General features: G+C 46.1%; 1 protein-coding gene across 4 annotated transcripts in view; it reads left to right on the plus strand.

Moving 5' to 3' along the window:
- spop (speckle type BTB/POZ protein) overlaps positions 1–13,502 on the plus strand; it is a 140,357-nt gene that overhangs the window by 64,490 nt on the left and 62,365 nt on the right. For 2 of the 4 annotated variants that reach the window (XM_076752881.1, XM_076752880.1), the window contains exons 8-9: positions 796–851; positions 3,784–3,906. In XM_076752881.1, coding sequence (XP_076608996.1) covers positions 796–851; positions 3,784–3,906 — 179 coding nt within the window. Of the gene's footprint in view, positions 1–795; positions 852–3,783; positions 3,907–5,750; positions 5,894–8,696; positions 11,594–13,502 lie in introns of those variants that run through there. The other 2 variants (XM_076752878.1, XR_013078322.1) reach the window with 2 other exon arrangements.

The following is a 13,502-nucleotide window of genomic DNA, read 5'->3' on the forward strand; positions in this document are numbered from 1 at the left end:
TCTGATTTCAGAAAATCAATAATATGAAATGTGGCTGAAGATTGGATTATAAAAACACCATTTGCATTGCAAACACTGTTTTCTTTTTACTTTGAGGCACTTTGGGACTTAATGAGCAGCTCTTTTTGCGCTTTGTCTCCACTTCACTCCTCATTTTCTCTAAATGGAAGCATAGTCTCAACTGTCCTCGCCTCGAGAGGGTTTAGAAACTGTGGTGGACAGTGTCCTCCTGCAGCAGGAGACGATTCTGGATGCTGATTTTACTGATTTACTGTCTTTGCCTGCTATTTTTTCCCTCTGTGTGAATCAGTGAGAGGGTTAAAGGAACAGTTCACCCTTAAATCACACACGTTGCATTTAAAAAAGATCAAAACTCCAGTGTGCAGACCTGCTAAGGAAGCTAATAACATCTAAAATTTCACTTTCTGTGTCTCCAAACCTTATTCCTAAGAGAATCCGCCTTAGAAGTGCTCTGTGCAGCAGGTGACCGTGCTATCAAAACAGAAAGACAGACCTTAATTAAAGCATAATGGATCAAATAAGCTCCAGTCAAGTCAGTCTGTCAGCATGAAATCCCAGCTAAACACACCTCACAGGTCGTCATGAGCTGCAGCCGCCTTCTTCCACATGATGCTTCTGCCGCCGTCGCTGCTGTCAATCATCCCGCTCGCTCCTCTCTGGCCCTGTGGCAGGCTGTTAACGGATATCAGAAAGCTCACCATGCATCAACATTACACACAGTAACCTCCCTCTCCCTCTCTCTCTCTCTCTGTCTTTTGTCTCTGTCTGTCTCAGCTCGCTCGCCGGTGTTCAGTGCCATGTTTGAGCACGAGATGGAAGAGAGTAAGAAGGTGAGTCGAGGACTTGACTCCGTTGTTCCCGCTCCCTCGGTGGCGAGTCGAATGTCTAAATTCTAATGTTTCCCTGTGTTGCGTCAGGAAGTGCTCACCTCTCAAAACATCCCGCTGTGTCTGCACGTGTTCCTTCATGTCTTGTTGACTGCATCTCTATTATCTGGTGTCTTTTAAAGGCACTACATGTCGGATTTCTAGGCGATGATATCGCCTTCGAAACGAATCTGAAGGCACAAGCTGTTGTTTGTCGACAAAATGAGTCAGTGCCAGTGAACATGTGTGCAGTCTGTGGCGCCTTTACTTATTTATTTTTTAACTGAGGTGGGAGGATTGTATTGGTCTGCAGGTTGACAGTTGAAAAATGAACTTGTCAGTGCCCTCTGGTGGACAAACCATGTAATGGCAACAGTTCACGTATTTGTCTTTTGCAGACTTAACTTGTCTTGTTGAGGTCCGAGCGACAAAACTTTGTAGTGAGATCAGTTCAGTCCGGTGGAAAGTGCAAACTAAATCAGTCCAACGTTGGCAAACTTTGACGTTCGAATTGGTGCCGCTCACCAATCGCAAGCTGTCGTGACAGTGCTGACCTTTGTCGGAACGGAGAGGCGGAGGATTCAAAATGGAGGAAGCTATTGTAGCTAATTAGCTGACGCCCCTCTGCCGGAGTGTAAAGCGCTCCACAGAATGATTTGCACACAGCAGATCTCATCGTCCTGTCAAATGATGTAAATGTTATGACTGGCTAGCAGCTTCCCAACTGGTTAGCCTGTTAGCTCACCGGCACCGGTTTAACTCATGTGGCGGCACAGACATCTCTGTGATAAGTGAATTCTGTCTGATAATTTCTTCCTGGCAGATTCACCAGGTTGACTCTATTCTATACATAGTGGCTTGAAATGATGTGAAAAAATTGTTCAAAACAAGCAAAATCCTTAGGAATGCCTTAAATGCCTTGTTTTTCATGGTTATTTGTAGATCTGCCATCTGAAGCTACTGTACATCCAACCTACAGTATGTAAGTTCATGCTCAGTTGTCCCTCTTTTCATCCTTTTTGACATGAACTCAATTGAAAACAGCACAAAAACAACATATTTAATGTTCGAGCTCATCGGCTTCATTGATTTTTGTTAATATCTGCTTATTCTGAAACTGACGCAGCAACACCGAACGCTCCAAAAACACCTGTTTGGATCATTCCACAGGTAAAGAGGCTCATTGGTAGCAGGTGAGAGGATGATGATTGGTCGATCGAGGATGAAGCGAGGTTCACCACTTTGTGAACACATGACTGGATGAAGGAGATTCTTCAGAAAGCTGTTGTCAGTGAACACAGTTTGTCTGTAAATTATTGTATTTTTGGAATCAGGGTTGTACAACTCGTACACGTTGCCATGACTGCAGTTGATATTATTGACGTGTCAAACAGTTTATTTTATACTCGTTTACATTTGTGGCTCGTTGCACATGCGAGTCTTTCAGCACAGCATGCGGCGTGCGCATCCTTGGCTTTTTTTAATACGTCCTCTGTGAAATTTGTGTTTTTATGTGTGTATATTTCCATGTCTGTGTGTGTGTGTGTGTGTGTGTGTGTGTGTGTGTGATGCACAGAGCCCTCGTGCCACAGTTGGTTGTGTTCATCTGATCGGAGGTGGTGAGATTGAACCTTGGTGATTTAGGCATCATGTCAGCGGAATATTGATGCCTGCACGGCTCGAATGGGGAAATTATAAAGCTCCGAGCCAGGAAATGCATCTTAATTGCTGTTTAAGTGGGCGTCTTCATCAGAAGGAGGGAGAGATGGTGGGCCACGTCCCCATACGATTCAGAGAAAACAGATAGATGGGTTAACACTCCTCTGCAGCACTCTATAGAGGAGAGACAAATGAGCTCATAAAGAAACACTCTAATAGAGGACTGCTCTGTGAATAGAGGGCAGCTTCACGCGCTGTAACTACAGGAACGCCGTCTATTTATGACACCGCTGAACGCTCGCCTTCGCAGTACTGAAGGAAGTCTTGATCCTCCAGGGTGGTTGTGTGGTTTTTTTTTATTACATTAACACACTTTGCTGTCGAAAATCAGCAGAGTTTTCGCGTCTCGTATGTTCGGCGGCGGCGTTATTGGAGCTGGATTGTGCAGAAACAGTGACAGTAAGGCCGTGATGAGCACCGTCTGAAGCTAAGACAGAAACATGTTGATTCTACGTGCATAATATTGGGTGATTTTCGTGGACGTGCTGAAGCTGCATGTGCGCTGACGTGCGTCATGCATCTTCCTGTAACAGGGTGCGATAGCCGGCTGCTGCCTGCTCTCAGACGCTCCTCCGTTATTCCTCGGTGTGTTTGTGTTGCTGTCGAGTGGTCAGAGTTGACACGAATGCACTAAGCTGTTGGTACACCCAGTCTGACCCCGCTAAAACGCCGCTGGTCACCGTTGTGACGATAAAGCGCCGTTATAATTGGTTTACTGCTTTGTTCTGCCTCTCAGTGCGGAGGGAGAGGTTCGGGTTACCGTCACTGTGCCAGCCGGTGATAAAGCTACTTTGCTGGCTGCAGGCACTGTCAAGGAATGAATGCTCAGGATTAATTTTCAGGAATCAGCTGAAAAGAATTAAATAAAAGCGGTTGAATGTAGTTTTGCTGGAACGTGTTCAGACTGTTCAGAAGTTTTTTTTGTTTTTTTTTTTCTTGTGCGGCACTTGGAAGTTGTTTTGTATCGCTGCATGGCTGACTGTCCCCGTGTGTGTGCGAAGCAAGGTGAGCGGGTTTAATTCAGGTAGGTTTTGGGATATTCACACGAAATGAAAAACACTCTGCTGCCGCGTGTGGTTTTGAAGGATTGTCAAAGCATCTGTCTTTCTCTTCTCTCGCCTTTTATTCTGCTAAACCCTGTGTGTATTCTCCTCTCCTGTCCTCTCCTCCTGTTCAGAACCGTGTGGAGATAAATGACGTGGAGCCAGATGTCTTCAAAGAGATGATGTGCTTCATCTACACAGGCAAGGCCCCCAACCTGGACAAGATGGCTGATGACCTGCTGGCTGCAGCTGACAAGGTACAGAGAGTGGGCGTGTGGATATGCGTGCACCTGTTACTATGTACATATACACACACGCCGGCGTGCATAATAATGTCCTCAGAAATACACCTGAGAAACACCAAATGCTCCTCAACCCCTGAACAAACACACACTCGTACAAGCACATTCAAACACAGTCTTGCAGGAGCACACAGGCCTTCGTGCCTGTGGGAGGTACAGAGATGCACACTTACAAGGATTCCTGTTCCTCGCTGTTTGTCTGTGTACACAACGGCTACGTGTACATCTGCACTCGTGCGACACATCGCTGGAAAGCTGAGATTCCTGGGATTGGATGTATGCAAATCATTTCAAGACACAATCACAACCTCAGGTACAATCGACGCCGAAGTTGAGCCAAGTCACCGATGCGGTAATCCGCCGATCGATTACGCTCCGACAAAAAAATGTTACGTCGGCAAAGGTCAAGAAGATTCAGTCCGCTAAAATATTTAGTCCAGAACGCTTTAAAAATCCACAGAAAGCCGTTGCATCATGTCGAATCAGCTGGCAGACGCGCTTCATGTTGCCGTTGAAATTCTGCGAACGAGGATGTGCTTCAGGGAACTTTCCGGCCAAGACGTGGAATCCAGCGCAGGTCGGGATGTTACACAGGGTCTGAGATGATGAACACAGCAAATGGACTAATGTGAACGTAGGGAGAGATGAGGCAGATCTAAATATAGATGACCTAAATATAAGTATGGATATTTACTGAGATAAATACGGTGTTTGGCCTAATATAAAGATATATCGTCTAAGTAAAGGTTGCATAAATATAAATATTTACTTAATACTGTAAATGGTGTTTAAAATATCTCAATAACGGTTGAATGGATTGCCTTGACATTTTGTACAGACATTAATGGTCCAGGAGGATGAAGCCCACCGACCTCGTGATCCCCTGACTTTTCTTCTGGTGCCACCACGAGGTTGACATTTTTGTTTTTTCGTGAAACATCTCAACAGGTGGAGCATTGGACACAGTTATGTAGAGATAGTGGTGGCGCCCAGACGTTGTAACCCGGTGACTTTGGTGATCTCCTGACTTTTAATTTGTCCAACATTTTGTTTTATGACCAAACGATTGAAACACTCATGATATCCCATCGCCCTCAGCTGTGCTTTGTGTTTGTGTTAATCAGCAAACGTGACTAATTGTCTAAAATAAATCAACACGTCATTGTGAGCGTGTTAGCACGTCGATGTTAGCATCTCAAAAACAACCCAAGAACGACCAAGAATCAAATTCTGACGCTGTCGTTAGAGAAACATTGATGTTCTTCACCTCACTTGTAGCCTTCAAGCTTGAATGACGGGAACAAATTGCACTTCCAGATTAGCTTTTTCTGGTTAATAAGTATTTCAGGTCTGGTGACGAAGAACGCTTTTGTTTTGCTTACTAGAAATATGCCTCAGACATCCTAGAACAGCTCTTACTCAGTGGGAGTTAATTTAAATTAACTCCTTTACATTATTAGTGTTTTTAAACACCTCGCGATGCAGAATTCCCCGTAGACTCCGACTCCTCCTGAAGTCTGAGAAGATTATTGTTCCTGGTAATTTTGTAATCAAACTCAGTGGAAATAATTTCTTAGCTCTCCAGCGATCCATCACTCCCCCTCAGTCTGCATTACTGTCGCCTCTTCTTCTCTCGGCCATGTTTTTTTCTCATTCAGCCTCAGCCCCGTTGCCGCCGCGGTGGAGTAATTCTGCGTTTCCGTGTCATTACGCAGCGCGACAGTAGTTGTCGGTGGCAGCGCCGCTTAAGTCGTTTACTTCACCTGCTGTTCCCCCCCCCCCCTCTCTGTCATCGGCAGTACGCTCTGGAGAGGCTGAAGGTGATGTGCGAGGACGCTCTGTGCACGGGTCTGAGCGTGGAGAACGCCGCGGAGATCCTCATCCTCGCCGACCTGCACAGCGCCGAGCAGCTCAAGACGCAGGCGGTGGACTTCATCAACTAGTGAGTTAGACGTCCGCGCCGAGGTCGTTCGTCTCCACAACTACTTCCGCACTTGTGCAAACACTTATTTCTCCTGCTTCGCACGCACGCACTCAGCTTTTCGTCAAAGGAAGTCATTAATTTTCAGAGGGAGCAATTTTTGTCTTCCGAGGAAATTTAATTTAATCCCCAGATCAGACCAGTCCGCCGCTGTATCATATCGGGCCATTTAGCAATAAAGCTCAGCTGCGGATGTTAATCATGTTGCAGGCAGCCTGTTTAGGTAGGATGGGGCCTATTAGCATCAATGAGCGCTATTTATGTCCAAGGAGAAGTGATTGATCCAGTATTTGGCTGCCCAGTTGAAAGAGAAAGTGTTTTCTCAGTCACTGCCCACATCCATCACCTCCCCTCTGTTTTCTCTGTCTCTCCGCCGGACACCTCTCCGCCCCCCCCCCCCCCTCTTTCATTCACTCCCTATCTCCTCTCCCCTGTCTCCCCCCTCCTGTGCTTAAGAGCTCATGTGCACCTAAAGGTGTTCAGTAATGCATGTTCTGCCCCTAATCCCAGTCATTAATTGTGGTTATGGGCGTTATGACAGTTTAATTTGCGACAGCGTTGTTGTGGTGGTGGGAAAATTGGCCACGGGGGACTCCTGGCCAGCAGAGCGTTATCAACCCTCCTCCAGCGGACACAATGGACGGCACAAGAGCAACAAAACAAAAATCAATTTAGAGGACGAATATAGAAAACAAGCGACACAGAGGAACCAATAATCCCCCCCCACCCCCCCACAGTAGCACCTCAACCTCTTTCCAGACCAGTCTTTACAAGCAGCTTAAAGTCATTCAGTGGAGACAATAGGAGTCCTCTTTATCCTCCCTCTGTCTCATTTATTTATCCTCTCCAGGGAGAGCAAAGCCACCCAAACACTCTTTATCCACTTTGTTTAAAGAAAGACTTTCCCCACTCGCTTCAGCTGAACATGAATCTTTGGGCTCGAGTAAATTCGTGGAATAAATCACAGCGAGTCGTGCAAACACGATGTGAGTAGTATGAAGGGTCCTTTAAGGCAGAAAGTGGTTTTGTGTTGTCGTAGCGGGGGTTTGCCTTATGATTACCGCTGACTGGAGGTCATAGTTTGGCCTCTTTTTAATTTACCTTCACACGGCGGCTCCTCGCCCTCCCCCGGTCGCCTCCTGTCCCTCTCTGCAGACTTTCATTACTCTCCCTAACCTCCCTGTTTTTTTTTATTTTTATTTTTATTTATCTCTTTTTTTGATCGCTGCTGCTCTCTCGCTCTCTCCTCCCTCCGTCCGTCCCTCCTCCTCCTTCCCCTCCTGCTGTGGCTGCTCCCCTCGTGCCCTTTCGCCAGCCTGTTTCCTCAGTCTCAGCACACCGGCCATTACTGTAAGCAGGGCTTCGCTCCCTCCACGGAGGACGGGGTCAGAGGTTGGCTGGAGGTCTGGAGCTGCTGTGTGGACAGCATATGACCACACACACACGCACACACACACACACACACACACCATGAGCAGACGACACAAACACGTGAGCACACACGCGCACATGCTGTTTATTTACACACAATAAAACATGAAAAATGTCATTAAAGGCCACACAGCGGTGTGCGTGATAGTGCAGCCCGGCACCCCGAGGGTGTCAGGAGGTTGAAGACAGCCACAGGGTTTGCTGGTGGAAACACATCTGTGGCGACGACGACGGCGAGTAAAACTCATCAGCAATTAATTACAAGATTTTTTCCAGAGCAGTTTTGCCTTTCTGGCCTCCGTTCGTTCATTATCGCTGAGGCTCTGAATTCGCACAACCACAGGGGATCCGAAGGGTTCAGAATGTCTGAAAAATACTTTTTGATTTTAAGAGTGTGATGATTTCCCGTATCGGAAGTTTTAATGGCAAACAAAATAAGAAGATAGGAGAAGACAAATTGGGAATCAGTAATTAACGTGTCGTTTCTCCTTAATTATCCGTCCTGTTCTTTCTCTCTCACATGTACTGAAGTTAAAGTATATAAAGTAGCACGAAATGTAAATAATCGTTCTTTCTTTCTATCACTGGCTTCATCATGGTCAGTCAACATGCAGTGAGCTGAAATACGGCTGTTTATGCGGGTAAACAAAGCAAAATTAGAAAAAGAAAAAAGACCTGAAAGTAAATTTGGGTCTATTTTTCTGTTTCTCTAACGCGTGGTTCTCCTGTGGGGCTGTGAAGTAACAATGCAGAAAAATCCTGCCACATAAAATTATTCTTTTCTCACACCTTTTTCTCAAATTGTGTGAAATGCTGCAGAGCTTTACCTCCTCTGGACTCTAAGATCTATTGAAATGAGACAAAGTGCGACGGGAACGCCATTTTCCCTCAGCCGAAGGAAGCTGTATGTGGCGCGTGACGAGGCGTTCGAGTGCGCCTCGTCTGTAAAGGGTCAAACGCTTTGGAAGCGGCGCTGCAGAATATGATGCGATATGATGACAAAACTGTGACTCAGCAGACTTTCTTGTCACATGCCCACATATTTATGATCTCTGAACATTGCCTTTTATTTGTGTGATGTTTTTTCTCTCTGAATGACCTCTGGGGTTAAATATTTAAAAATATAAAGTAAATAACAGCTCTGCCAGCTGGTATGACAAATCCTTAATGTCTCAGAGCTGCACTCCACACAGATGGAGTCAGATAATCCCAAACTCTTGAGGAGCTTGTTAATTTGTGCACTTATTTTATTACATTCTTGTCCATTTAGTTAACTTTTTTTTCCCACTTTCCACCACTTTGCATCTCCTGTCTTTGCCCTCTTTCCTCTCAGTCACGCCGCTGATGTGATGGAGACATCGGCCTGGAAGTCCATGGTGATCTCTCACCCTCACCTGGTGGCGGAGGCCTACCACTCCCTGGCCTCGGCTCAGTGCCCCTTCCTGGGCCCCCCGAGGAAACGGCTCAAACAGTCGTAGTGGTCCGGAGAGACTCCGCTGTCCAAACCCTGCTGTGTCCTCCTGTACCGGCAACCTCTCTGCTCCTCGCTCCCAGTCCTCCTCTCTCTCCTGCAGCATCCAGAGACGCCCACGACTGAAGCCCAGGCAAGAGGAGGAAACCAGGAGGGCAAAGAATTACAGGATTGATGCCACAGAGAAGCGACGACACGTCTCTGAGGATGAGGATGAGGCGAATTCCATAAGATGTAACCCTGGATACTCACGGATGGAAGCTGGAAGCCTCCTGTATTCCACACATCCTTTGTCTGCGACGTTGGAAAGCTGGAACCGTAATCTGTGAGTCAGTCACGTAAAGAACCGATCCGACTCACTGCTGACTCCCTGTAAATATAATTTGTTGGCATATTGTCTTGTGCGGTGTTGAAGCCCGAACTGTGCTTATAAAAAGACAAGTGAAGAGGATCAACCAACCAGGAAGTGGAAGACTGTTCTGTCCCCACAGTGTTTGTAAGGAGTGTTTACTCTGTAGAGCACAAACAGTTTGAATTAAAGAAGACAAATGTGAACATGTTGTGCCTTAACCCGGCAAACACTGTGCAGATTTTAGCTAATTCTCGAATCGGGCTGTATTTCTGCTGAGCGGTTGTGATGTGATGGCGGTTTCAGGGGGGTCACGTTGTCATGCTAATTACCTGAACAAGCAACAATCTGACTGTCAGATTGCTCACACGGCTGCTTGTTTTAGCATGTTTTGCATGTCGCGGCTAAGCTGTAGTCTTACCTGAGACTGTAGCTGTACCACTGCTGGACTACACTGTGAGCGCCGCCGCCGAGCAGACAGACCATATTGACTGCAGCTCCACGCCTCTCTTTTTTTCCTCCTTACTTTCCATTCAGAGCGGAAAAGCACAAACACTTCGCCGGCTTTCTGTCTTTTTGTCAACACTGTGGAGGACGCGGCCGTCCTGTTTGAATAAACTTCAGCAGAACTGTCAGCGGACACAATCCGGCTCCATTCCTGATTCAGCGCGAGCAGCCACGTCAGGGCCGCTCAGGTGAAGTCGGGCCGTGGAGATGAAATCCAGCAGTAACACGACGCAGGAGATTAATGCAAACGTGAAAAAAGCCTCTTTACTCGGCTGTTACCTCAGAACGTTCCCCGTGACTGAAACAATATTCTGGCTTCTGATCCTATAAAATCCAGATGTTTTGAATTTTGTCTGGCATGTCTGTGTCTTCTTTCATCATCATGCAGTTTGGCCACATCTGACTCATTAATGCACAGCCTCTTCCAGCCTGCCACCGGATCAGTTCCAGGCTGAATCCTGTCCTGATCAAAGTTCAGTCCCCGGCGCGCATGCCGCTCACCTCGCCTGATCACAAGATCTCATTTCCAGCTGTGTCCTGCGTGGACTCGGCTCTCGCTCGTGTCCGCGGGCCCGTTTGACTCGGTCTCCGCGGCCTTGAGCGGAGAACAGATAGGCTGTAATCACTTCAGAGAGCGTCGGGCCTTTCTCTCGGACAGTATTTTAACAGGGATTTCTCTGTGTTGATCAAAGTCGAGGCCCAGCGGGCTTTAAGGAGGCTCATCCCTGAGCCCCGCAAATCGCTCCTCATCAAACATTCAGCCCTGGCCAGCGACCACTGGGGATATTCTGGCACTGTCCCAGCGTTGATCAAATGGCAGGAAGGCCATTATTATTGGTACAGAGAGTACGCTGTAGCTTCATGGCAGACCGCGTTTTACCAGCACTGATGATTCAATTCCATCATTTATATTTGAGGAGGAGCGACCCTGATTCCAAAAAATGCTGAATATGATCAGTCGCCAACCCGTTTTCATTCATACTGAAGTGAAAACAGGACAAACGTTTGACCTCATCATCGTCGTTGATCTGAAGCAGCGACACGACGCCTCGCTCACAGTCATTCATAGGACCACAGAATCTGACCCGCTCGGCTCTCAAGGACTAAACTTTGTTCGTTCTCTGTCTGCTTAACTTTGTGTTTTATTCACACTGTCAGCGTGCTGTGATGTGCTGCGTGTCAGATTTAATGAACTGCCAGATGGACCAAAGACAATTATCCATCTTGATGGACAATAAAGTTGTATTCTTTAGTGCTCCCTAAAATATTGTATCATCACGGTGCCGAGCTACACGACACACATCAGTATCGCACACACCCTGATTACCAAGAAGCATATTTGGGGATACTGATATGTATCACAACATGATAAATACAAGTAAAATTAGATATGACCGCGTTAAAAGACACTTTGCACCACATTCACGTACACTAAAAACATAATCTGTTTTATCTGTAGAAATTAAGGGCTGACGTAAATCTGGTGTTTGCTGGACACGACCATTTCTCTGATTTCGCTAATGTTTATCTCAAGAGTCTCATAATTAAAACACAGACTTTCCCCTTCAGAGTCCCCCTGAACAATCCAGTACAGCTTTTCTGCCATAAAGTCTCCTCTGACGACGCCTTTAACGTTCAGCTTGTTTGTCATACGGGCCTTTAACCGAATCGTGTTTTAGCACAAAGGTCACAGTCATGTGCTCAGTGGGAAGGACAAAAAACATTCGAAGCACCTCTCCATGTAATGAAGTCCAGCGCACCTTTGACATCATTTCCAAACATATAATCTAACTCAGGATTTTTTGACAATGTCACCAACAATTGAACATTAGGAGCTCCATTAAGATGAATGTTACGGACGAATAAGCGCGTTGGGTTGTGTAGATTGGATTGTACAGGTGCATATAATAAAAAAAAAAAAAAAAGGTGACCATTGAGTGAATACACATCTGCAAGGCCAACCATTTACTGGCTGTTTCAATAACCTCCACGGCTGAAACGCTTTCGGCATGTCCTCACAGAGCCGAGAAAGGAGAAGGTTTGATAGCTTACACTTCATAATGCCTGATAACCTTCCTGCCAATATTTCTGAGTTTGAGAGTTTCCCTGTAAAGGTCAAGGTGTGCGTGAGTGTGTGTGTGTGTGTGTCTGTGTGTTGCACTGAAAGAGTGTGAACATGGCAGGCATATGGTGCTCTATGAGTGGGCATGCATGTCAGCACAATGTGCTTTTTTTAGGAAACGTCCCTGAGATAGGAAGAGGCTTTGTTCACTTGAGTCTGAACCGCCAGTGTGACCTTCTTCATATGAGCTGGAATTTGAGGCATCAGGGTGTGATTTTTTTCCGAGCTTTGATAGTCAGCTTGTGTAGCAGCTTGCAGCCAACCTTCTGTGTCTTTGCAGAGATGTGTGCGTGTGTGTGTGTGTGTGTGTGTGTGTGTGTGTGTGTGTGTGTGTCTCCATTGGCCTTAGATGAGACAGTCACGGGGAGATAGATGGAGTGATGCATGTGGAGAGGCGTACTCAGTTGTTATGCATGCTGTATGAGTCTGTCACTCCCTCCCTCCTCCTCGCTCTTCCTCGTGTGCCTCCAACTCGCCGCCCCATCACTCACTCCTCCTTTTATGGGAGGAAGGAGAGCGAGGCGTGGCAGGTCAGTGCTGTGAGAGCCTGTGACAAGCTCTGCGTCTGTGTTAGCCCGCCGTCGCTGAAGGGGAGGAAGAGCTGCGCCGAGATTGATGCCTGCTGGTCTGCTCTGCCCAGCAGGAGGAGGAGGAGGAGGAGGAGGAGGAGGAGGAGGGAGCAGTTAGGAGAAAGGGAAGTGGAGTGTTGGGTGGGAGGTCAGATTTCCCAGGGGTTTTGAGTTCAGGGGTTTGAAATTTAACTTCTGGCTTTCCATTGTTCTGCTGCCTACTGACCAAAGTCATTTACTGTCTTTAAGCAGCTCCTTTAATCGTCAGGGAGACTTTAATGGACAGTATTACCACTTTTTCTCAAGACTGAAGCCATACTTCCCAACACACTTCCATCTGAGATACTTTCCACTTCAAAAATGGCTTCAAAGCATCAGGAAATCCAAGTCTATGTATGAAACCTGCATCCACACATCATTGACATATTATGATCTTCTAAAGTTGTTAAGGCGGCGAAAGTGGGTTTATCACTGCCTCTACACTGAAAACTGTAGCTTGAAATGAGGTCAGTGAGAGCACTGCCAATCAAAACTGTAAAGTCGCAGCCTGTAAAACAGAAAAAAATCCTGAAAGACACTAAAACACATGATCACACGATCTATTTTAGTACAAAAAATATTGATTACAGCGGCTTTAAATCTAGGTATGAGGACATATTCGTGTCACAACAGCTAAAGAGTCATAGAATTCATAAATTGTAATTTTTTAATCGTGATTAATAATGAATGCATCAATCAGAAAGATCAATAACGAGACATTAAATAGGACAATTTTTGGATCGTCTGGCTGTGAAAATCCATTAGCTCGTGTGTATCCTTCAACAAAACACAATTAACACAATAAACCCAGATTTAATAGATTACTGCCCGCACTAACGACTTACTTTCATTTGTAATCTCATTAACAGTAATAAAACCACCCTCACTATCAGTGACATAGTAATTTTCTAACAAGCCATCCAGCTATAAAGTATTAATAACTAAACTGGCAACATTAATAAAGCCATTCGTTCATCTTATAAACCCTCAATAAAGCACGCTTCATTAAAATAGTGCTACCCGATCACGTGACGCCCCCTGAGCAGCGCTGTCTGACGCTGCATTAACGAGCGCGCGGTACA

Source organism: Chaetodon auriga, chromosome 16 (genome assembly GCF_051107435.1).
Source record: "Chaetodon auriga isolate fChaAug3 chromosome 16, fChaAug3.hap1, whole genome shotgun sequence".
Taxonomy (NCBI): Eukaryota; Metazoa; Chordata; class Actinopteri; order Chaetodontiformes; family Chaetodontidae; genus Chaetodon; species Chaetodon auriga.